The sequence below is a fragment of the Rhinatrema bivittatum genome, chromosome 17, assembly GCF_901001135.1.
Source record: "Rhinatrema bivittatum chromosome 17, aRhiBiv1.1, whole genome shotgun sequence".
Classification (NCBI taxonomy): domain Eukaryota; kingdom Metazoa; phylum Chordata; class Amphibia; order Gymnophiona; family Rhinatrematidae; genus Rhinatrema; species Rhinatrema bivittatum.
Genome location: NC_042631.1, coordinates 18,283,103 through 18,309,505, shown reverse-complemented (window position 1 = coordinate 18,309,505; position 26,403 = coordinate 18,283,103). Strand labels below are relative to the sequence as shown.

The 26,403-nt window shown below is 42.9% G+C and overlaps 1 protein-coding gene across 23 annotated transcripts in view; it reads right to left on the bottom strand.

The window, feature by feature from the left end:
• The window catches only part of PPFIBP2 (PPFIA binding protein 2), a 161,960-nt gene that overhangs the window by 37,548 nt on the left and 98,009 nt on the right, over nt 1–26,403 (bottom strand). For 12 of the 23 annotated variants that reach the window (XM_029582270.1, XM_029582290.1, XM_029582276.1 and 9 more), the window contains 6 exons: nt 17,579–17,710; nt 14,572–14,772; nt 10,570–10,662; nt 9,140–9,268; nt 7,040–7,157; nt 2,754–2,786 (listed from right to left, as the gene is read on the bottom strand). In XM_029582270.1, coding sequence (XP_029438130.1) covers nt 2,754–2,786; nt 7,040–7,157; nt 9,140–9,268; nt 10,570–10,662; nt 14,572–14,772; nt 17,579–17,710 — 706 coding nt within the window. The remainder of the gene's footprint in view (nt 1–2,753; nt 2,787–7,039; nt 7,158–9,139; nt 9,269–10,569; nt 10,663–14,571; nt 14,773–17,578; nt 17,711–26,403) is intronic. The other 11 variants (XM_029582273.1, XM_029582275.1, XM_029582277.1 and 8 more) reach the window with 11 other exon arrangements.

Below are 26,403 nucleotides of genomic sequence, written 5' to 3'. Positions count from 1 at the left end.
AAATTATCTGAAGAAGTTACCTATTTACTGAGGAGTTTTGCAGCCTTCAGAGCTGAATTTCCAAAGCCCATTTCTGTGCTTAAAACTCCGTTTTATGCATGTAAATGGATGCTATACAATTGAAATATCAGGGCTCTGTGTACATAAGAGTACGCTCTTAGCCTGGTAATGTGCATATTTTTATGCAAACTGCAGAGTGGTGTTCCAGGGGGCAGAACTGATTCTTATGAACATACTTTAAAAAAACAAACCAAAAGTAAGTAATTACGTTAACCCACGCAAGTTGTGTCCTCCGAAGAGAATGTGTAACTTTGTGCAAATTAATCTGTGTGCGTACCAGGCCAAATGCACACAAGCACTTTTCAATGTGAACTTAAGGCACATGATTGTTCTACAAATCTTAGCTAAAGTCTGTGTATATGGCATTTCTTATAGTCTTAAGTTATATGCAGAGTTTAGCGTAGGGCTAGATAGTTATAAAAATTACCTGCCCTGTGAAAACCATAAGGCCAATATTGAGAAAAATCAGAAAATGGATAGCTTATCTGGCAAGGTTTAGCCAGATAATTATTGGGGATAATCATGGAGACAGTCCTGCTGAATTATCCTCAAATAAAATTATCCTGGGAATGTGTAGCTGGAAAAAACTTTAAAACTTAACTAGATATGTTTGAATATTGCCAGTTAAGTTTGAAAAAGTTATCTGGGTACATGAGCCCGGATAGTTCTACCTTCATCGCCCATATTCAAATGAGATAGCTGGTTAAACCGGTAACCAAAGGGCGAAAGGAAAAGTAGTCAGGGGGGCCTGACACCCTCCCCCATGACACTAAAATGACGCTAATGTCCAGCCTTGTGCCCAATCCACTCCCTCCCTACAAAAAAGTTAAACACAAAAAAAACAAAAAAACCCAACAAACTTGTGGCCTATCAGTCCAATAAACTCCTGCCACTCCCCACTCCTTCTGCAGCTTCTCCAATTACTCTTCTGCGTAAGTGGCCAAGATATTGGACCTCGGGTTTTATCTGGCTAACTTGAAAGTAATCTGGATAAACCCCTTTGAATATCGATCTCTATATAACTATATATATAGTTTACCTCTTACCCATTATATAAAACAATAAATCCCTTTGTTATGATAAAAAACCACCACACAGATTTGAACAGACAGTGTCTTATACCCAAATAGAAGATCAGAAATCTTTACAACCATAGGGCACAGAATGTCAATGGGAGAATCCAGACTCCAACCCCGTAATTCTAATTCCTGGTCCCAAGCTATAATCAGCTTCCACTCCCAGCAGAGTATGGGTTTACAACCTTATTCTATTCCTCTATGAAGTAGTGCTGTTGCTGTGTTAGTCCACACAGATTATACAAAAATAAAATGTCAACTAATATAGCTCTGGTTAGCTTCCAAGATCTATGCCCACTTTATTGGTGCACGGAAATAATTGGAGAGCAGGTCTCTCAAATGTACTGTTTGTCCAATAAAAAGATGTCACCTACAACCTGTTGGTTGACCTCTATTTCTATATATGCTTAGTTAAATTTATTTAGTTCACCTGATATTCCGCTTTTTGAAATCCACCTGATGGAGAGTGGACATGGATCCAGCCACATACAGAAGTGTGCTACAGTGCATGCCAGGTCTACTCTAGAACCGTAAAACTGAATGATATTGGAAAGGAGTTTGCCCCCAAGCTTGTTGAATGGCATCAGGAAAAAGAAACATTATGCTAAAGGAAACCAGAAGTTGTTCTTTAAAAAAAACAAACAACTCTCTCTCTTTTTCTGCATTTTACTCTCTTGGGGCTTGATGATGCTACCATTTCGTTATGACCAATGAACAAGAAATGCAAACCAGGAGCTTGTGTCTGCAAAAAGGCTAAACAGTATAAATCTTTTACATTAAATACCCCCTGGGATCTACTGCAATCAAGCCTGGTTGGTCTGTGCTTGGCTCTAGTGAACCCTGTATGCCTAAGTAGTTATCAGTCTTCAACTCTATACATGTTGTGACTAATTTGTCAGAATTTTAATATTCTAGACAGAAATCATCTATTAATGGATTAGCCAGATCTGTTCTTTAAAATATAAAATTTGCACTATTTTGAAATTATAATTTGATTAGTTGACAAGACCGTCATGCATATTTTTAAAAGCTGTGCTGCTGCGATTACGTATATTTGTTGCACAGACTGTCGTGTTAATCGCTGCTGAAGCATGAGCTCAGAGAGTGAAAAGCGGGCAGTCAGTAGGCGCACAGCAGGGACTTGCGTTACCATAGGTCCATTTAGTACTAATAGCTTGCCTGCAACGAGGCACCTGGCTGAGGGGGGGGGGGGACAAGATCACCCTGTCCACATCCTCCTGGCAAATCAAATTACTGCAGCCAATAACGCCGGTCCTTACTGGACAATCCAAATTAAAAAAATAAATAAAAATTCAGCAAAGCCCGTGAGCAAGCAATCAGACAGCTTTCAAAGCTTTCAGGGCCCGAAGAACTAATGTCATGCAAATAAGGACTGGATTTTACTGTTCCGCTCTTGGCGGAACGGTAGAGTCGAGTCACCTTTGCTTTGTCACGTAATGTTACTGTAAACTGTCTGTTTGCCCCACGGCACGCCTCAGGCACAATCTGATCAAGCAATCAAATGAAATTCGACTTTGCTGGGGGAAAAGCAATTGTAGCCATAATTTATGGGATGAAAGAAACATTAGGGTAATGCCAAAAGAGAACAAGGCTTACGTTTTTCTCTTAGCCTTCTCCTATATACTTCCTCTACAATAGGAAAAGGTGAAAAAATTATAACAAAACACATGGAAAAGCACAGATTAGCAGTTCCACTCAGTCTGAAACTTACATTTTATCTGCAACAGAGCCCAAATGACTATTTTAAAAGTTTGGAAAGTATTACAGGACGCCATGTTGGCTGCTGAAAATACCGAACTTCAAGTCCACTATTGCCTTTCATAAATTTTATTGTGGAAAATAAATAATTTTTAAAGTAGTATGTTTTAAAAATGATTTTTGGCTCTGCTCATCGGTCTGCCATGGAAGCTCTTATTGATGTAATGTCCACTGTCATAAACCAATCAGCAAGCTGCATTCCCGCCTCATTACCTATAAATGTGTCATAAGAGCATATGGGGCTATTTAAAAAAAAAAAAAAAAAAAAAAGTTTTCTCCCATCAGTGTCTGAATGTAAAAAGTAATAATAATAATACATTTAAAACAAGGCCCATGCTGTTTCTGTGACATTACTGAAATGCAGCGACATATTGCAAACACAGCATTCCATTTCTGAGTGCAATGTTACTGACGAGGCGAGGCGGGAAAATACGGCAGAATCCAAAGTCATGCCAAGTTAGTGGTAAAATCTAATAATATGCTAAGGTGAACAGACGGCTCCTAGCTATAAGGGACAGAGGGATAAAGCCAATCCTGGTTTTACCCTACTGCATGTATGGACTTATTACTCCACTTTTCTTAGCGAAACGAGCTACAAGCCCCATAGATCTTGCACAACCCACCTGAAGAGAAAAATACTCTTTTACTAAACAATTTTTTTCTCTGTAGCTTAGGAATTTTTTTCTGGGTGTGTGGCATCCAGCTACCCTCATCCCGCAAAGCCCTGCAAAACTGAGCTCATCACAGATGTGCAGTCAGGGTCCTGACACTCGGCCACCGATGCCGATACAGTGGAGAAACTAAGCTCCAGCATGGCCAGGTCACTAGAGGGGGACCCACCCTCTCCACCCTCCCCTGGCTGCCCAAGGAACCCTTCAGCCTGGTGACTGCAGTGGGAATATGTGGTTTTCCAGTATACACAGAAGGGGGCTGGCATGCCACCAAGGTTGAAACAGAAAATTCTCTTTTTGCGGTCCAGTCCCTAGACTAGAACGAAAATAAACTTTTTGCTAAAAATATTACCATCTACCGTTTTGGAGGGGCACCTCTCTGCTGGTCCACTTTTGAGTGAAGAAAGCGGAGGCATTTCTTAAACACGATGTTTATCACCTTAGCAGTAGTTACAATCACATTCTGCATTCTCAGCCAAGATGTTTTGCATGGGAGACGTTATTTCAGTTTAACTCGCTTAATTAAAACTTGTAAAAACAAACAAACTTCAGCTGAAACTAGTACCAAATATTGCCCAACCCATCCACCAAGCTTTGGCACACACTCCAATGTTGGAGCGAGGTAGTCATTCAATATCACAGGCATGCAAGAATGGAGAAACGAAAATGGTGCCATTTGTTTGTAAAAAAGATAAAAATTCTGTTACGTACTGTCCTTGCAGTCATACCAAAGATCATCCTGAACTTACTCATTCAGTTCTTCTCTTTCAGGAACTGAAAGTTACACGGGATTTTAAACAGCAGCTTGCAAACGTCTGAGCTCTACAGATTCCTCCTTTGGTCTTATTTCCTGGATTCCCTTTCATTTTTGTCTTAATGTATTTTATTTTTGGTATGATTACACATGGTCAGATGCTCTTTATGAAAACAGAAATCCCCTTCTCTGAACCCACGTTCATTGCTTCATGCTACATCTGTCGTAATCCGCTCTGAATGAACGTGGCTCTTTGGCTTCTGTGGAATGTAAGTATTATATTTATAATGAGTATGTATCAGCGCGACGCCTTTACAGGGCTGTGAGCGTGGTATGCACAGCAGTGTCTGAAGTCACTTAAATTCATAATGGTGGAAGTGGACAAAGCTTTCAAAAACTTTAAACACCAATGCCTCCTTTCCTCCTCTAGGTTTCCTGCATTAAAAGGTGTCTGGATATTAGCACTACACAGTTATTTATACAGAGAAGATATTTAAAGTACATGTGGTACATAGCATCCAGTGCAGGAAATGTGTAGAAGGATGCCTTACTGGTAAAACAGGCTAGAAACCAAGCATGTAAATAAACCCTCTCAGATACAAATTAACACATGACAGAAAAGCAAGACACACACATGGCATTAATGACCTTACAAATTACTAATAAAAAAATGTAAAGTAATGCAGGAACATAAGAGATATGAATTAAAATAATCAAAGTCACAAAAGATACTCAGACATGTAGGTCTCCTTATGCACAACCTGACATGCATTTTCTTGTCACTGCAAATTCTGCTGTTCCCTTCTGTGGCCTCTTCCATAATATGCCTCACACATTACCATCCATGCAAATCTAGCACATGCACAAATTCAACCTTTCCATCCTTTTGCTAAAGATAAATTTACAGCTTTCAAAGCAAATGCCTATGTTTGTTGTTCAACCAACAATCTGCTTGTATATTCTGGCAACTATATCCTTACCTTATTTCAAACGGACCTGAAGGAGGCAATATAATCCTTGAAAGATAGTCACAAATTTAGTAGGCTAGTCCTGTAAAACAGTGTCACCTGCAATGTGTGTTAGAAACTCACATGAAGACCATGCTGGAGGTTTCACTGTGCAAGTACCAATGAATGCTGGGTAGAAAATGTCAATGTGGATGGGGCAGGTAATTTGGAAAGGATTCTAACAGAGCCGTAGCAGGCCTATGGCCTCAGCCATAGGTGCCGCCAGCTGAAGGGTGCCACGGTGCTGCTGATGTCGTCACCCTGAGGAACAGCAACACTGTGGCCCTGGGGAGAAGCAGCAATGCTGAGGCCCTGCCGGAATTGCTGGCGGGGCCTTAGAAGGAAGAGGATTGGCACGACCGGCTCGGCAGGAAGAAGCTCTAAGCCAGAGCTGGGTCGACCCCAAGAAGTAGTCCTGTTGGCTGCAAGGGATGAAGGAGACTGCTGCTTCTATTTATAGAGGGAGTGGGGAGTAAGAGTGTATGTATTATATATATATATTTATATATATATGGGGGTGTGTGTAAGACAGCACTTGTGTATGTCAGAGTGTGTAAGAGAATGAGAGAGCATGTTTCTGCACGCGTGTGTATGTGTGTACATGAGTATGTGTGAGACGGCATGTGTGTGAGAGAGAGGGAGAGCATGTGTGTGTTTGTGTAAGAGAGAGCGCATGTATGTGTGAAAGATCAGAAAGAGTTTGGTGCAACAAACCATCCTCTCTTCCTGCTAAATCATGACAATCTCAGGGCATCTAGAAATCAAACATTCGCAGATATGGAAAGTAGGACGTTTTTAAAATCCTTGTGTATTTTAATTATTGGGTGTTATGTAATGTGTCTGCTTTGAAATATGTGTTCAGAAAATGTTTATATGAGTTTTTAATTATTGGTTATTCTATTTGTTAGCTGTTTTGAATTATACTCTTTATTCATGTGCTTTTACTACTAATGAAATTTATATTTCATGATTTTGTTTTATGAGGGATAGTAAATGTTTTTTTCCCATTGTTGCACTGCATACAGAGTCTTCTGGCTTCTTGTGATTTCCAGTTCAGTTTTTGTCTGCACTTTTCCATTTATATTTTATGGTCCGTTTATTCTGTATTTGGAGAGGATCTGCCTGTATTCTGCATGTGTGACAGAGGTGAGTATTCCGCTAGTGTAGAGATCTCTAGCAGCTTGGCTTGTTCTGTTTTCCAATTCCCCGTTACCTCTTGCCATTGAAGCAGAGAGCAGCGTTGGAGTTGCAGCACAAGTATCAGGCTTATTGGTTAAGGGTAGCAACATCCACACCAGCACGTTAACCCCCATGCTTATTTGGAAACATGGTGGCAGAATGACCAGACAGCTTATCGAGTCTGCCCATGCTTTATTGAATCTGGATACTGACTTGTCACCACTACCTCCACTGGGAGGCCCTTCCAAACATGCACCACCTTTTCTGTAAAGAAATATTTCCTTAGATTAGTCTTTAGTCTAACAGCTTTCACCCTCATTTCATGAGACCCACCGCCTGGGCACTGATATCAAGGAAGTGTTTAGAAGTCTCTATCATTCTCGCTTTCCTCTAGGGCGTACACATTTAGATCTCTAAGTCTGCCTTCATAGACCAGGGACTATATTAGCAGCCATTCAAGGGCTGAACACCGAACGTTCCTTTTTACATAACTCAGCCCTCACCAGAACACACCTTTACCTTTTTCTGCATTTTCATTCTGCAGTGACGTCCTGGAGGAAATCTGGCTTTTCAGGCGTTCAATTTCTGCATCTTTCAACGCCAACTGCTCCTGCAGCTGTGCTATTTCAGCCTGGGTATAACAAAATTCAAATTATCTCATCAGACCCACAGTTTTGAGCCCCACAAATGTATTGCTCTGAAATCATTCTACAGATTAGGGGGGGGGGTGCTTCTTTAAACTAGATTTTCAAAGTTGTTATTATTTATTTATTTATTTATTTTTAGTTTTTATATACCGATGTTCCTGTATAATATACATATCACACCGGTTTACAAGGAACTCAAACTGACGCCTCAGTGGGCAGTTTACATTGCAACAAGATAACAAGATAACAGATAATATGGGGGGGGCAGCGGAACTTGGCAAAGGATACAGAGATTAAGCATAAATAGCTAAATAGAGGTAACTAAATATACAAAATACAGTAAACAATGTACATAAGGTGAGTTGGGTCAGAGGCCAGGCTGATATTGTTTTCTTCCGGCTTTTAGATTCCTGGGAAAGCTTGTGCAAAAAACCAAGTCTTTAGTTTCTTTTTGAAACTTTATTATACTGAACTCAACCCAGGCATGAGGCACATGCACCAGCAGTCATCATACACCGCAAACCTGCATTACACTGGCTTCCCTTCTTCATAATGAGTAAGAGAGTAATTAGGCAGCTATGTCGCATGCAGCTCCTGGTACCTGTCTTCCACATGCAGTCAGAGCCCAAAAGCAGTAAAATAAATCTCAGTTCTGCGGAGTGTCTAAATATTAGACAACTGTTACCTGTGACAGTAAATATAGGCAACCTACCACAGCGTCTTTCCCAACATTGACAAGAATAGCAAAAGTCTTGTGTTCCAATTAAAATGGCTTCTTGTTAAGAAAAAGCCCAATAATCAATATACTAACTTTTTTAAAACTCTCCTCCCCATTCAGTGATTAACTACTATATTTCCTATAAGAAAGAAACGTGTTGTAGTAGATATGAAAGCAACATTTCATAAATCTCCTATCGTTTATCTCCTATCGTTTATCTCCTATCGTTTATCTCCTATCGTTTACTTGTGTAAATTAATAACCTGTCCTTTCTCTTCCTCTAAGCCAAGTTCTTATCACCTTGTTATATGTAACTGCCTTTTCAGCACCATTGTTATTGTTATGTTTACTTTGCACCCCTGTTTTATGTGAACCAGCATGATGTGACTGCTGTCTCGAATGCTGGTATATAAAAAATCTAAATAAATAAATAAATAAATAAATAAATAAAGGTTTTGCCTGAGAACAAACATTTTGCAAATTTTAAAAAAGCCCTTTATGGGCCTTATCCAGCCAGACATTTTGGGCTACGGAGGGCAGTTTATATAGTAGACACTCAGTGTATCAGTCAATTTTCATTGGCTCGTCTGGGTTTATGTATGCATAAGTAGCATACATCATAGCAATGTTCAGAAACCCATTTATATGCATAAAGACCATTTACATGTGTAAAATCTTTTTAAAAACTCAGCACTACGGAGGGAATTTTCCAAAATGAGTTACATGCACGAAAGTAGTAATTTTCCAAAGCCCAATTATGCGTTTAAAGTCACTTTACGCAAGTGAATCCTTTTGAAAATTACCTCCAAAGCATGTTATGCAGCCAAGAGGAGCTGCCTAGACTGAGATCTCCCTCTCCTTATCCACAATCTATTCATATGCATTTTAGAAAAAGCCCCTGCTAAAAAAAACTCTGCAGCTCTGCTACTGTCAAATGTCCCAAGCACTGTGTACCCTGTGTATATGCACCGCTTTTAAAATGAAGTTTCACAGAAGAAAATCTCCAATACTGCACACTATTCCTTACAAAAATAAGGAACTCCATGCAATTTACCAAACTCCATGCAACGTTCTATCCATTTTTTAATTCTGGTGCAAGCCTCATATATGGACAATTTGATTTAGAAGTCACTCTTTGCAAAAGAGCCTTTTTTTTACGTATCGATAAGAACTCGGGTTAGCTCTAGGAAGGCTGCGTGCACCTCGGTTATGTGTAGCATTCGGTCAGAATCAATGTTTGAACAGCACCTGGGCAGTACTGCTTTTCTCCTCCAGCTGTTGCTTCTCTACCTGCAGCTGCTCAACAGTGACTTGCAGACTAGAGAGCTTGGTCATTAGGGACTGGTAACAGACATGGAGGGAATAAGAAATAGACAGCTAGAAAGGAAAGAAAAGCCAAAGGAGTGGGTTTAAGTTTTAAACACAGAACCGCAGAGCAACAAAAGAAAAGAAAAGTTTACGTAGCAAAACGGAATTTTTTTTAAAATTTAAGTTAGGCTGCATAATATTAGAACAAAAACATCCTATCACTTTTTGCGCTAAGATGAAAAAAACTGATTAAAGTAAGGACTTTTCAAAGTTTGACATCTTTTTTGGTAAAGAGAGATTAAAATACCTTGATCTAACCCTTATAGTAATAAAGCAGGGGCCACAAATATACCTAAATCATATGGGGAGAAGAGAGAGGTTCCTGGGGCATAGGCTTAAGGCTTTTGAACATAAAAAAAAATGTTCTCTGAATTTCTTTTAGGGATGTGCTGGCGTTTGACACAAAATTGGGAAACATCAATGCCAGCTCCTATTTCGTTTTGTTTCATTATCAGAAATGGCACTGACAGGGCAGAAACAACTAGGAATCGCTGCTGTTCCCGGGGGGAAGACATTCCTGTGTGGTACATGAAGGCGGAGTCAGGGGAGGACCTCGAGAAAGCCTGGGGCGGATGCTTTTTTTTTTTTTTAAACATTGTGGCTGAATTTGGTTTTCATACCTGCTATTCTAAAATAGCACTAAAAGCAAACAAAATGAAAACATAAAAAAGTATAACACTGGGGGAAAAAATGAAACAAATGACATAAAAACATTTCTCCTGCACACCCCTAGGTGGTTTACCATTGTGAGAAATAGGAAAGAGCATTGGTTTTTTTTTTTAGGTTGAATTTTTTGGGCAGGCTTATTTGAAATGAGCTTTACCAGTTGTATGTTATTTTTGTTTGTTATTTGTGTGCGCTGTTTGTACTCCGCACCGCTCATTTGTATGGAGGCAGCGGGATACATGACAGTCGTCATTAAATAAATGATAAAAGAAATACAGGTCTCCAGTCTGTAAAACTCAAACGGGAGAATACTTGAACAGAGGATAACTCCCCGGAGGACAGAGCTGAATATCACCTGGGCTGCGTAAGAAAAATTTCTGTAGACAGAAATAATAATTAAAAAAAAACAAAAAACAACTAAACACATTGATCATAGAGACAAAATGATGACTTCTGTCAATCACTGTACTCACTTTTGTAATAAAATGAAAAAAAAAAAAAGGAGGGTACAATACTAATTCAATGGGAAACTGCTCGGTTATTAATAGCAAAATATATTTCAAAGTTATAAATGAAATACAGCAAATACCAGGCCATGGAGATTTGCAAAGAAACACCACCAGTGGCACAGGATGGCTGCTTACTTTGGTTGCTTTTAGTTTCCACTCATACTGGGCTCTCTCATTTTCCAGCTCTTCTACCTTAAATTTCAGTGATTTGAGTTCCTGTAGTAACCCCTATCAAAAGAGACAAAAAAAAAAAAAAAAGACAAAGGAAGCTGGTTAACAGGTTAAGGACATGTGATCTAGGTTCATGCAGGACAAACTACAATAAATATGCAGCATCCAGTGAAAAACACCACTTTACACCATGCACTGCGGGATAAGCAAACCAAACAAAGCACTTATTGCAGTCATTCCTCATAGGCTTTCAGGAGCCGACAGACAACGCGCTCCCCCTTTCCATCCCATATATTTGTATTAGTAACCTTGTGCTTTGCGGTTATCTATCGTGTCTACGTATCTGTGTGCATGGTTAAGAGCCACAAAGAGGCATGGATTCCTCCAAAGAAACCATGAGGGATTCACAAAACAAAGCCCAAACAAAAAAAAAATTATAAAGTATAATAATTAAGAAATGCATAATAATGAAAATGAACCCATTTGGAAACACTAACTTGTGGTACTGCACACCGAATGGAGTGGAACGGAAGAATAAATATGAACTAGAAACTCTGCAGTGCAAGCATGGAATAAGCACCAAGGATCCTTAGCTGTGGGGAAGGTAAAGTAGGCTGGAGATCAATCTGGACCTGTGGTATGACTAGAGAAAGGGGAAATGGGTCTTGTGCTATCTGCCATCATATTCCGTGTTTTTATGTCTGTATTAGACAAAATGTGGACAGGCAGGAGAACTGAAACAGTGCTACCTCACCTCCAAAGCAGAAGTATTATACAATTTACTTTGCATTGCATTAAAACAAAATCATCAGCTATTGCCACTATACACATATATTATTGCAGCTTATGTTACCGGATGAAAGATAGCCCAAAGCTTCAGTCTCCCAGAGAATATTCATGCTGATTAAATAGACCTACTGGCACAATCAGTTGTAAATACTTTCTATAGGTTACTGTATGCCAGATAGTTTCACAAGTGTCTCTCTTTCTTGCACTGCTTTGCGAAAGAATATTAACTGTATTTTATAACCTTGCAAATAGCAGCCTAAATAAATGCAAAGATGCTGGAGGTTAGGGACCAGAGACAACAGCCCTTCGTGCATGAGCTCGAGAAGAGGGTTTGAGCGGATGTAGGATCTAACAAAACCTCCTTTTCAGTACATTCTTGATTCACCTATTGATCTCAATCTTTGCAGATGTAAAATCAAATTACTCACATTCTATCCCCGACTTAAACAAGCCAGCTTTGTACTTAAGTAATAACATCTGCCATGCAGTTAATGCTCCGGTGGGGGCAATAGTGCAGAGTCTTCAGGCAAAGTCAAGGGGTCCTTAATAACAGAAAACAGCCAACTAAAGTCATAATTAATATTGGCGTTTTTAAGTACAAATGAGGGTGATCATATAGCCCATTATAAAAAAAAAAAAAAAAAGAGCAGGCCGAGAGAGTGTTGAGCTTACCCACACTGCATGCATGAAGATGCAGTCTGTTCTTATCAGAGAAATCAGAATTGCATCTCCATGTATGCACTGGGGCTAAACCTGGACTCTCTCTTCATATATGGAACTAAAAACCTAATTACTTTAAATCTTGATTTCAGTATTAAAATGGTTTTGGAACCACCAGAACAAAGATCCTATTTACTTTTGGGGTCGTTACCTGGCAAGAGAAGATAATGAGCCTCTGATGTAAACATAATGTTGGGTGGCAGCCAGTCAGAATGCAGGATCCCTGCCTCAAGGTTCCAAGCCACACCCACCTAAGGGCTTTATGATAAGTTCTTAAGGCTGGGCGTGAATAACTTATCTGGTTCAAGAGTCATCTTCTGCTGGTTACTTCGGCAGCTTTCAGTGAGTTTGTTCAATGAAAACATGAAAAAGTAGTGGAGCGCCATGATATATACTGGTGGCATCAAAATAAGTTTCTTAAGTTTGAGTTCGGCCAAATTAGGTAGCATGTCTACAATACGCAATTTTTCAGGTGCTCAGTTTGCCACCTCTTCTCAGCTTGATTCCGAGTACACTCCAGGTCAAATCTGGAATCTAATTGTATTTTAACTTCAGCAGTTCTGCTTTCAAAAATTCAACCTCTCTTATATCAGCCACTGCACCGAATCGATTGGTGCGTCCACTGCTCTCTCCCTCTCTGACTGTTGTGCAGGTCCCCCTCCAGTTGGGTACCAGGCCACAGTCACCAGCACGAGACTCCCGGAAACTGCAATGGACCCGCCCATCTTCATGTCACTGGCTCTACGACGGATACTTACTGGTGGCTGCTTCCGAAAATAGGCAAAATGACCCGAGAGTTGGAAAATGGAGGGGGAAGGGGGGGTTGGAGACCATTCCATTCAGAGGAAGGCAATAGATTACTCCTCATGTCTGCCTCCACACTTCCCACTTTAAAAAAAAAACTCCTGCTAGGGTGGCTATAGAAAGTGCAAGCGTGTAAGACGATCGATATAAGCAAAAAGCTAAAGGGGGGGAGGGGGAAATCCCTTCCCGATTTTTCATTCAGGGACATCGGTCCGTACCAGCTTCAAGCTGCGAGAAGTGAAAAAAAAAAAAAGGGCACGGCATCCTCTCCAGTAAATGAAGACAATTCTGTTCTGGTAAAAGGTTTTCCCCCCAGAAACTGGGCCGGGGAAGGGAGGAGAAGGTGACGCCATCTCTGTTCCCCGTTACAAATGAAGGGGGGGGGGGGGGGCGGCAGTGCTTGCCAGCAAGAGGCCCAGACGTGGAGTAATAACAGTTCCATAAGAGGGGAAGGGAGTCGACTGCAGCGGGGAAGGGGCAATTTTGGGGCTTAGGCTCCTGTGGGACTGTCCTTGCGCCCGCTTTGTTTACCGTGTGCCGCCATAAAAATGAAACTGCGACTCTTCTCTGCTCTTTCCTAGCAGCGGCTTATGGGGGGAAACAGGAGGCAAGGAAGAGCGGCGCGTGAAGTAACGAGACATAGGCCGTGGGAGCCGGGACAGATAAAATGAAGGTTTCTGTAGCATGTGTGTGTGTTAAAAAAATAAATAAATAAATAAATAAATAAAAAGGGGGCGGGGACAGGAGGGCAAAACGTCTAAATCCTTCTCACACAATCTTTTACAGTGCTCGAGATCCGAGCCATGCGGTGAGACCTATTCCACTGGGTCACACCAGATCCCTGTTGCATTTACAGAAGAGAGACCCGTGAAGGCTGACAAGCCCGTGTACTAAATGTATTATTGTTGGGCCTCTCAAAAGCCTCAGAGCTCCATAGCGTAAACTGCCAGGCACTCAATCTTGCACGGATACCCTGCAAGTCAAGAAGTGTATTACATTAGTCCACTAAAAAAAAAAAAAGGCAGCGCCTTATATATTTATTTTGGTTTTTATTGGTTAAGCTTTATCGCGATGCCCTGCAGAAAGTCACGGAACAAGCGCCTTCTCTAAAAAGGAACTGCAACGCTCGAGCACGGTAAACCACAAAGGCACACTACGTATAGACTTTTAAAAATACAGCTGTCAGTTAGGATGCACATGGAGCGGAGCTTCACGATTAAGACCTATCGCAGACGTCAAGCTTGACTGATTTTGACACTTGCAGCCAGAAGATTCAGAGTAAAAAAAAAAAAAAAAAAAAAAAGTCTAGCAGATGCATTAGTGCAACCAGTAAAAAGGTTCTGAACCATCCCCAGTGCCCAAGGGACAAATTTGTAAATATTTTTTGGATTCTAGATTTAAAAAAAAACAACAAAACGCTACTTCTAATAGGTATACACACAAAGTTTATTCTGTTTCTCAGGTAACCCTTTCACACAGTCAGATAAAACCCACTGAAGGATCAAATGCATGAATTAGATCTCATAATAATTCCTCTAGGTTCTTCTAGCGGTATTATTAGCAAATGTATTGTTCACAAGGCACTTCTGGTTAGTGCAAATCAATTTCCACAAAGCTGTAAGAAACACTGGAAAGGCTCATGCTATGATATACTTCTCCTGCAAGCTTCATGCCACACTGGGGGCACTCCTTCTGCTGGGGGGCTTCTATTACAGGGCTAGCTCTGTCCTGGGCATCTGTGGCTATAAGGTCAGGTTTCCTATCTTGAGACTTTCTCTCCTGGAATCTATTATTGATCTCCAGCTGCAGTCTGCACATCTGCTTCTGCAGCTCACGGATCAGGCTCAGTACCGACTGCAAGAAGGGAAGACACATAGCAGGTGACAAAGAAAAATGACTGAATAATAGGGGGGAAAAGTCAGGAAACTCTGCATTCAAAACCTGTGTGAATTCATTCAGTCTCAGAGAAAAAGAAATAATCTGAGGAAACATGCAAGGGGAACATCTACCACGCATTCAATTATTACCAACATTGCTCCAGACAGAAACATTTCTTTCTAGGCCCTATTCATTCCTTGTTTGCGCTTAGTCCTAGTTCTCCTCTCTTTATTGTCCAAAAGGCCATCTGTTTCTTGCATTTCTTTAGAACAAAAAGGTTATTTACCTTCTACTAGGGCCATCATCCTTTCTTTTAAAAGAAAGTAACTTTCCCCCCCTCAGGGCAGGCCTCTTCTGTTCACTCTGTGTTTACAAGCTTGCCTTTTCCTCCTTCCAGACTCACCATCTTTGCTTGGCACACTGACCATCTTCCCTCTCTCCTTGCCCCAAAAATGCACTCCCATGGTGTGCCCAGATCCAGCTGACCCCAACCATCAGGGGATCTGACCCTGGATCAATGCCAGAGACAAGCCTTCATGCTGGTTTAAACAAACCATACCAGAGACATTCTGCTTCAGTCTAATACCATCTTTAACTATATCAGACTGAAAAAATATGCACAAAGACTTATACATAGTATTTTATCCATTGTCTTGCACTATTTACCCAGTATTGCATTTCTATTAATCTCTCTCTAGGTGTAAGCTGATTCCCCTAGGACTTTGCTCCCTCCTCTCTCTTGGCAGGAGAAAGATTGGGTTGTTTTTTTTTAAATATATATCATTCAATATTAGGAGAAAACATTCCTAAACTTAGGGAGGGTGATTTTCAAAGGCATTTCCACAGGAAAAAGTATTCATCATCTGCCAAGGGGAGAAAAGGCTGCATGAGGCCAAGGAAATATCTCTACATCTCCCCCAGGAAAGAAGAGGGAGTCTGACTACATCAGCAGTCACCGTGAGACAGAAGGGTGCACGATCCCAGAGAAACCACACCCACACACACCCCCCTCCCACCAGAGCCCAGGACAGTACCTCTCCACCTCGTCGGAAGAGCATGAGAAGGTCCCTTCCCCATCCTGTTACCACATAGAAGGGCACATCACTGCCCTCACCCCAGACCCCCCCCCCCAAAATGTGTGTGTGTGTGTCGCGGTCTACAGCCTAACGCCCAGCAACTTCCCCTGAAAACAAGTTTCAGAAAGGCTGATGAAGTGCAAAGGAAAGCAAAGCGAGCTTCAGGAGAGGCCACCGGAATGATCCACCCTTCAGCAGCAGATTCCTCGTAGTGCCAGTCTCCCCATCACATTAAAAAAACATCTCGGCACATCCTCGTTTCACCTGGCCGTGGGAATACTGTAACTTCGGTCCTAGTACTCTCCACACCTTTCGCTCCAAACATGAATAAAACACCGTTGGAAACGTAAATGGGGGCTTCATAACGCCTTAGTAAACCCCCCTTCCCTGTGCTAAATAATTATTTATTCAGTTTTCAAAATGACACACGGATGTGCAAAATATGAATCCCTCTCTGACTTTACCAGTGCAAAACTTTTTTTGGATGCTCTTGAGTTACCAGGACAGAGAGATATGATTTAACAGTGCAAACTTTCAGACAAAGTTCAGAGCCCGTTGGTTGGTGCGATACTTTCACAGTTTGGAGAGCGTATTTTACATGTCAAGTGTGCCCATGAAGTCAAAGCCAAGTTACACCAACATCAGCGAGCGTGCGACATGAATATTTGGAGGAAGCTTGTGTAGTTCCCTGACGTTTTTGTCACTAGCAAGGAACAAATAAAACTGCTTGCTGTATAAAGTTAAAAGACAAAAAAACGGAAATACAATTTTAAGCCTTCAGTCATTCACGTTTCCGTTGTGCTGCTGCATATCTTAATTAAGAGCAAAGTAATGTGCTTCGAGGCGTCTAACAAACTGCTGGAAAGCTTTTGCTTTCAGACAGGACACAGATATTGCAGCTGTAGTTGGAGTTTGATCCCTGCTGCTTCTTACCTGGAACATATATAGTAATGTCCGAAATCTAATGTAATCATCTGGGTAGACAACTGTGGGCCTCGGTGGCCCACAAACATGGTCAGAGTTTTAACCTTTCTAGGACTTGCACGTGATGGCCCTGAATAAAACGTTAACGTGGATGTGCGTCATCCACGTGCCAGGAGGAAGGTTTTCTACCCTTGGCTTATAAAATAATGCAAGATAGTGCTGGGTGTTTTTTGCAAGCCTGACTTATGAAGGGATTATGCAGCATAAAAATCCTTTATAATGGCACAGCTTCTCTGCATGCACATTATCTATCCTCACAAGCTTTAGGGTCAGCAATTCATGTCCTCTCGTCCTACAAGCAGCTTTTGGTGCAGAGATGTAGAAGTGAAGCAAAGCGATTCTGGTGCTGCCGTGATTGGGCTGAACACATGAAGACCAGCCTGAATAAGACCAGATGGTACAAGGACAAGCCTATTGCTCTCACTTACAAATAAGGCACTGAACACCATTAGGAATACTGCACTGATGCTGCTAATCCATATTTCTCTTTCTTTCTTTTTTTTTTTTTTTTTTTTTAATTAAAATTGGGGCTATTGGTGGACAGAAGAAATCTTGCCCTCATTCTTCCTGGAAAGGGGTCAAGGGAGAACTCCCCCAGCGAATATACACATTTGAAAGGTAACACAGACAGAAGAGGAACGCTGCCGGTTGGATTCAGCTGAAGTACCCGATGCATTATCCGGCATGCCAAAAGTGCAACATGAAAGTAAAGCCCAACCAACCTCTGCTTTGTCCTGCTTTTCCTCATAGTCATTCTGCTCCTTTTCCAGGCCAGCCAACTTGATCTTCAGGTCTGAAACTTCAGTCATGAGGTCAAGTTTCTGCGTCTCAAGAGATGTTCGGCTTAGCAGTTCCTGTAGGAAACAATTTAATACTTCTTTAGCAAAAGAGAAGGCATGCGCGATATCACAAGAGGATTAAGGGTCACAGTGAAGCAAACCTTTGTAAATCCCCAAGCTGGTCCGGCATGGCATCGTGCTGCCTTCTCTGTCCTTATTCAAATCCAGCCTAATCACTCGTCTTTTTTAGGCTGCTTTGAAATCTTATCATGGCCGTGTTGATTTTAACCATTTTTTCAATAATAAATTTCCCCGAAGCCTCCTATATGTCTTGACTAGATTGTAAGCTCCATGGAGCAGAAAACCTCTCTTCCTTGTATCTCTGCAGCTCGGTTTGCATCTAGTAGCACTACTGAAATAAGTACTTAGGAGTGGTGGCAGCAATTATGCATTATCCTTGGAACTCTGACAAATGAGGAACAAAAATCAATCTAGCAAATTTTAAGGAAGCCAAGCTTCAGTATGCGGGCGCTTGAGTTCTGCACTTCATGACTGCAAATGGGCCACCGGCCACATGCTCTACAGAAAACATTTCTTTTCTTGAAACATTTTTCCACTGCGCTTCTACATGGCAAAGTGTCAAGTCTGAAGACACACAAATCATTTAGAGGCTGCACAAAACAAAAATGGCATCCTACAGTAATTGCAAGATAATGGGTCCACGGCTCTCAGCATACAAGAAATGACAGAATATTAGGACAGAAAAAAGTCTCTCTCTCTCTCCCAGAAAGCAGACTTGGAAAGCTGAAAAATAACACACATAACCCCCCTTCCTGCATCTCTGACCCCCTCCCTCTACCAAAACCAAAACCCAGCCACACTATTTTAAAGAGTACACGTTTCTTCTCTAGTCTTTCTTGCTTGCAGTACTCAGATAAATGTACGCTTAGATTTGGGGGACATAACAGCATACACAGCGGCTGAACTGGCCTTACTTCATATTCATTCAGAACAGGCTGAATACTGAACTGGGACACTGCACAGTAGCCCTGAGATTTTGATCTCAAGCTTTCAGAGGGATACTTCCAGTCCATGTATGCAAGCACATCAGTGATTCACACACGTACACTGGGCACCTGAAAACTGCTCTCCCTCAGAGCAGCTACAACGTGAACGTGCACTGTTCCACAACTCACACACTTATCAGGGCTCTTCCCGGAGGGCAGGGGACATTTAAGGCAGAGTAGGCATTGCCTTTTTAGCTCTATACTTGTTATTTTCCATGAAAAAAACCACCACCATCCACAAAAATAAAAGCAGGTGCGAATGCCCATGGTTACATCATCTTGTGCACACTTTCACTTAGAAAATTGGTGCAAAATCTACAAGTAAAAAAAAAAAAAAAATTTTCCATAGACTCTGGGCCAATGAGGACAGTTTTGAAATTGTCCCCTCCCCACCCAGAAAAATCCCTTTCCATCCATCTCTCTATGAGCCGGTGCACACTTGCATTGTGCGAGGCAGAGATTTCCTTTCCTTTTCTGAAAGCTGTTCCATAGAGGAGGTATACAAGGAAAAAAATTGTTTTGATGTTTTGTTTTCAGGAGATTTTTCCCCCACGAACTTCTGTTCATGAAATGTTTGATTCGTTTTATTTATGTGAAAAAAACCGAATCAAACAATAAAAACAAAACAAACAAAATTAAAACCAGGGCCCAACAGGACCTCCCACCCACCCAGATAAAATGCTGGGATCTTGCTCTCAGTAAGCTGCTGTGACCTCGGCCTACCCAACGCCGACACTTTGGCCTGGGCTCCAGCCTAGGCCCAAACCCCCACGAGCCAGCCCAGAGGCCAGGTCCCAACACCAAAGCCTCAACCTGGAGCCCTCCTAAACTGGAGCCTCCCTGGGCCCAGGAATGATGCTGTGGCCCGGTCCCAATGTCTGGGCCTCGCTCCAGACCAGACACCATGTAGCCGTCATCCGCTGAGCACTGCCAAAAAAACAAAATGGTGCCGTCAGCTGGGGTGGATGCGCCCGAGTTAATTCACTCAGGCGTGACCCCAGAGGATGGCGTCAACCAGCTGTCAAGCGTTGAAGAAAGAGGACCAAGAAGAGGAGCTCCGAGGCCTAGCTCTCACCTTGGACCAAGGCGCCATACCGAGGCCCCAGAGTCAGAACCTGGTCTTCAGACTGGACCATGTCGTCGGGCCTATGCATCAGAACCCAGCCTCCGGGTCGGGTAGCAACATCAGGATCCGATGTCTGGGCCAGGGCCAGGGCCAGGTCCGGCCCCCCAGGCCCTGGCATTGGGACCCAGCCTTCATCGGAGTACGTAAGGTTTTTTTTTGTTTGTTTCTTTTTAAATTTTTGGGGGTCGTGCTGCGGCCTAGGCTGTGGCCCCTGCCTTGGGCCTCATCTTATACCCTAGGCAAGACCCTGGCCTATGCTAAGGCTAATTCTATCCTCAATATAAAGAAGAAGAAAAAAGTGTTACCCCCCTCTGCCAAATTTTGTGTAGCTCCCCTGAATCCCCCTTGACTGCAGGGAAAAATTGATTTGTTCTGACCACTAGAAGTGCTCTGGCAAGGTTTGGCGCCAGACAGCTTGGCAGCAAAGCAAGCTAACAACACAGAGTGGGAAAACTAATTCAGCTCTCCAATTCCGCCCCACCACCCTAAGGAGATATCTGTGGGAAGACCTGGCATAAGGCACATGGGCTACTGATACGACAACCACTGTTGCCTGAAAGAGCTTCTGGGGACGTAATCCAGATAGTAGTCTTGCAGTCCAGCTATGGCAGATCGGGATTACCCATCATCACCCACATCCAGCTAGCCCAGAAGATTATAAAACCTGATTCACAGCCCATTCATAAAGTAAAAATGTGCTTCTGGAACCATCACGAAGTGGCTTATTCATTGCACTACCACCGCAGTGACAACTGGTTTACCAGATCTCAAGAAATGAAACTGTTGGTCATTCCAGCTGGGGGTGAAGCCAGTACCTCTCCACTCAGTGAGCGGACTCCAGACAGTTTTCCTTGATGACAAGAACACCCTCAATGGAAACCAGTTTGCAGAAGTCTAACCTGGGAGTGGGCCTGCAAGAATGCACACCAGTACTGGGAAGAATTCTTTTTGTGACACTGGCTCATTTAAATATTACTTGCATGGCTTTGTGGGGATATTTTTGTGATAAAGTTAATGCAAAGTTATAGACTTTACAGCAAACCTCTCTGAAGTTCCGCCACTTTGTGCGATATTCTCCATATAAATTTGCTAACAACAAAAAAAACTACATTCCTTAATACTAATTGAAACACATTTAACTGCAAAAAAAAAAATGTTATGGTGGAAGATGATAGTTTAATCCGTGGCCAAATACAGAACCAGTCCAGGTTACTGCAGCCTTGATGTAATCATTAACTGCTATGGCAGAATAATTAGCTGTTTTGTATGATTCCTCAACTCATTAGCAATTTTGCATAATTTTTGCAAATGGCTTTGCAAATTTATTTATTTATTTATTTAGGGTTTTTATATACCGGCATTCGAGAACGCAGTCCCATCATGCTGGTTCACATAAAACAAGGGTGTATCGTAAACATAAACTAAAACAATGGTGCAGAAAAAGGCAGTTACATATAACAGGGTGATTAGAACTTGGCAGAGGAAGAAGAGAAAGGACAGGTCATTAATTCAAACATATAAACGATAGCGGAGATGGTTAATCATGGTGTAGGTGAAGGTAGGGATTGAGAAGATGTGTGACATCAGAGCCAAAATCTTGACAAATCCCATCATATTTTTAAATTCTTTTCCCATATTCCAGATGGACTTTAGTGCTGTATGAGGGTAGCCAAATGCAGCACTAAAGTCTGTCTGGAATTCACAACACAACTAGGAGATAAGATTCTGATTCACATGACTAGTTTCTTGCATCAATTCTTGACAACCTTATTATGGCAATGGTATTGGTCTCACAGATCAGGCTGCTGTTGCAGAGGGGAGCGATAAAATGCACACTATATTACAGTCTCCCAAGACTCATTAATTGTAGTCTCTCCTCCCCCCTGATTATTCACTGTTTCATATTTTTCTGACCACCATGAGAATCTGTAACCTGCCACTATGTAATTTACTTTGATGGATCTGATATACGGTAAGTCAACATTCAATTTCTTAACTTAGAATATCATTGCTTGAATGGTGGAAAACTAAGCAATAGTTTAATACATTATATTTGTGCATGGTCTCGTCCGACAAATGAATGAAGAACTTTTGTTAAATGTAGAGCAGTCATCATTATTTCAGTCTTTCAACAGATGCTTGCTGTGAACAGCCTAATCAGCCAGCACTTTATTAAACAGAAACGTGGTTTGGAGGTATTATGCCATTTGAAGCTAGCAGGAATGAACCTGCAGTTATGTGAAGTGACTGAATGCACTTATGTAACTGGCTTCTTTCCTAAGAGATCCTGCGATGAAAAGTACCTGCTGTCTACGAAAACACAAAGACATGCAGAACGCTGTGTGTTAAACACAGAACAGATCCGTTACAAGTAACTAGCAAATGGTAGATCAAATGTAAAATATTGTTTTTCTTATTTTTTAATTTAGGAGTTTTAATTTTACATAAAAATATTGGCATTCTGTAATAATGTAACTGAATATAATTCCTCTGAGAATATTAGCTTTCCAGTAAAAATTAAAAGGTGCGTTAGTCAACTTTCACTAAGTATATGTCACTTTCCTTTAGAATGCAAAAGACAAATTCTGTACAATTGCCTGTCAAGTATACACAACAAGGATGAATGGAGTTTTCAGCTTGGAGAAGAGACGGCTGAGGGGAGATATGATAGAGGTGTTTAAAATCATGAGAGGTCTAGAACAGGTAGATGTGAATCTGTTATTTAGTCTTTCAGATAATAGAAAGACTAGGGGGCACTCCATGAAGTTAGCATGGGGCACATTTAAAACTAATCGGAGAAAGTTCTTTTTCACTCAACGCACAATTAAACTTGGAATATGTTGCCAGAGGATGTGGTTAGTGCAGTTAGTGTAGCTGTGTTTAAAAAAGGATTGGATAAGTTCTTGGAGAAGTCCATTCCCTGCTATTAAGTTGACTTAGAAAATAGCCACTGCTATTACTAGCATCAGTAGCATGGAATAGACTTAGTTTTTGGGTCCTTGCCAGGTTCTTATGGCCTGGATTGGCCACTGTTGGAAACAGGATGCTGGGTTTGATGGACCCTTGGTCTGACCCAGTTTGGCATGTTCTTGTGTTCTAATGTAAACAAGTTAGTAAAGCAATCCTTGATTGGGTATATACTTGATGTCAGTATCCAGCAGCATTGTGAAAGGATCATTTATCCGGATAAACTGTCACGGATATCCAGTGCAATGCTACCCATTAGATGCTCTGCTGGTAAGTCCTAGTTGGCCGATTAAACTTATCCAGTTTACTTCAGGACTGCTCTCCAGCATGACTAGACATAGCCAGATAAACTATCCAGCTGTCTTAACTCCACCCTAGAAAGCCTCCAATTTATCCAGCTAAACAGTTACAGCTCAATACAGTAAAGTGCGGCCGTGGTTACCCTGCTCCTAACCGGCTTTCTACTCAATTTTTGGCCGCATTAGTCCAACCCGCGATTCACTATCCCCTTTAATCCATCCTTACCGCCTCTTTAAATCCCCGGGTAACCCCTTCCGCACGCGGCATGTATATCAGATGTAAACGATCGAATTAGCTATTCCCTCCCATACAGTAACTATCGCTATTTTAACCTGCCATTTTGCCCCGCGTTTAACCTGCTAACTTACCGCCTACCCTTACCCCTGCGTTAGAGGCAAGGGTTAAGGGTAGACGGCAAACTTTCCCTCAAAAGAAAACCTAAAAACCTTTAAACCATTAAATATATGAAAGGGCAGCTTTTAATCTCTTATTTACTGTCCATGTCTATTTTATTATTGTCGGCTAGCCCCCCATTTTTTTTTTTTTTTACATGATATTGTGAATCATTGCACTACACGTGCAATTCCTTAAATGAACTTAAAACAAGTTATTGGTAAAGTTGTTATAAATACCTTGGATGTCACTTTCCGAATCCCCCATCTCCACGCGGGCGGGCGTGCGGTCATTGAGACGGGAGCCGGCGGGGGCGCGTTCATCCAGGCGGCGGCGGCGGGAGCCGGCAGGCGTGCGTTCATCCAGGCGGCAGCAGGAGCCGGCAGGCGGGTGGGCACGCGTTCATCCAGGCGGCAGCGGGAGGCGGCGGGCGCGCGTTCATCCAGGCGGCGGTGGCAGGAGCGCGTTCATCCAGGCGGCGGCCGGAGCCGGCGGGCGCGCCTTCATCCAGGCAGCGGTGGCGGGAGCCGACGGGCACGCGTTCATCCAGGCGGAGGGAGCCGGCGGCGAAAGCGGTCTCCAGCAGCCCCCGCCGGCAGTGAATGAATGCACACCTGTGTACGCCCGTGCAATTTCGGCGCTCAAGGCAGTGCATTAGTGAACGCCGACGTCACATGCCGTGACGTCAAGCGTCATGACGTCACGCCTTGAGCACCAAAATTGCATGGGCGTACACAGGCGTGCATTCATTCACTGCCGGCGGGGGTTGCTGGAGGCCGCTTTCGCCGCCGGCTCCCTCCGCCTGGATGAACGCACGCCCGCCCGCCGGCTCCCACCGCCGCCTGGATAAACGCGCGCCCGCCCGCCGGCTCCCGCCGCCGCCTGGATAAACGCGCGCCCGCCGGCTCCCGCCGGCACCGCCTGGATGAACGCGCTCCCGCCGCCGCCGCCTGGATGAACGCGCTCCCGCCGCCGCCGCCTGGATGAACGCGCGCCCGCCGGCTCCCGCCGCCGCCGCCTGGATGAACGCGCGCCCGCCAGCTCCCGCCGCCGCCGGGATGAACACGCGCCTGCCGGCTCCCGCCGTCGCCGCCTGGAGGAACGCGCGCCCACTGGCTCCTGCCGCCGCCTGGATGAACGCGCTCCCGCTGCCGCCTGGATGAACGCACGCCCACCCGCCCGCCGGCTCCCGCCTCGATAAACTCGCTCCCGCCGGCTCCCACCAGTAAGTTTACTTTTTTTACACTTTATTCCCTTTTGTTTTAATTTTCGCCCTGCGCCTTGCTTCGGGAGGGGGGGGAACCATCCACTTCCTGGTACCTGTCATTTCAAATGTCAGTAGAAATGACATTTGAAATGACAGGTACCAGCGCACCCAGGATACTGTATAGGCGCTGTATTAAGCGCCTATACAGTAAAATGGGTTGCGCGGGCCTAACGCTTCGCAGACGCGGCTTGCATTTGCAAGCAATTTAAATAGAGTATCGCGCGATATGTGTACAGAACTGTGCGTGCGGCAAACGAGGGTGCGCCCGGCACTGCCGCACTCTAACGCGGCCTTACTGTATCGACCTGTTAGTCAGATAAGTCAGAGGAGTTCACAGCGGCAAGAAATTTTAAACTCATGGTTTGCTCTGCTAAGTCCTGAACTTAGCCGAACAAAGCATTTCAACTTTGACTTCTATTTGTTATTTTAGAGTGAAAAAGTAAATAGTTTCCTATACATGCTAAATTAAATCTATATAATTCAGTATGTTTACAAGGACTGGAAAATGTTTACAAGGACTGGAAAATGCATAGAATTTGCAGATATTTTAACAGGGTCAAATAAAATACCAGAATTTACAAAAGCAGAACACAGTAGCCTCTGTGTTAAAAAGTAAATGTAAACCATATCTGTTATGTTCAAAAGCCCTTTCAACCATGCGGCTGATAAGAATATCTGTAAACTAAAAATATTCTAGAGAGTAGTAAAAATCCATGCTCGTGTAATAGAGAACAGCTGAATAGGCATGCAACCTCATCTTCAATTTCTAATGCCACTCTGATGCGCCAAAAAATACAAAACCTTACCCGGTCAGCAAAACGTAGCAAAGACATATCGGTGATAAACCACCGCCGTGCTGGAGCTGCTGCTGTCAGCTGCAGTGAACAGAAGCCTTTCTCCCGACTCCAGACACAACTGACAGGAGCTTTACTGAATGCACCATCCTTAGGAAACGATGCTGAGCACCACCAGACAATGAATTACAGCCTTCAGAGTCACAGTTTGCTCCGACACCATGGCCAAGTAAATGGAAAGTCTAAGAAGCTGGCCAGAATGGTTAGGGCACTGCACTACAGACTCTTTTGAAGTTAATTAAAGGAGGGAATCGTCGCAAATGCTCCCAACCAGCTGGCTACAACGTCTAATGCTCATGCAGCGCTTTACAGTAACAAGCAGTAGATGCGGCCTGTTACACCGACGGGAGAACTCAGCTGGAGTTTAGCTTTGCTAAAAAAGCCAACATTTGTTTTGGTTTTGCAGGTCGCACAGTTATAAATTAAAGTTAAAAAAAATATATATATGACATTTCCTGCAAGCATGAGAGCACATAAGGAATCCATCCCTAATTACACCGCGCAGCTGCGGCATGTGCCAGTCCCAAAGTCACTTCAGGCACAGCCGCCGCTGCCCTCTGATCTCCTTACCGGGTCCCTCTCCTTCCCTCCCTTACATTTACTGCAAGCAACTCTGCCAGGCCTCCCCCCGAGTCCCTAACGCCACCAAGGAAGAGCAGTCATGAAACAAAGCCCTGCTTTCATCGGTTTTGCCTCCGGAGAAAGATTTAGGATTCAAATGCTTCCCCTTCAGGCCCAGATTTAGGCAGAGGCAAAAAAGGCAACTGCCTAGGGGGCCAAATATGCAGCCCAAA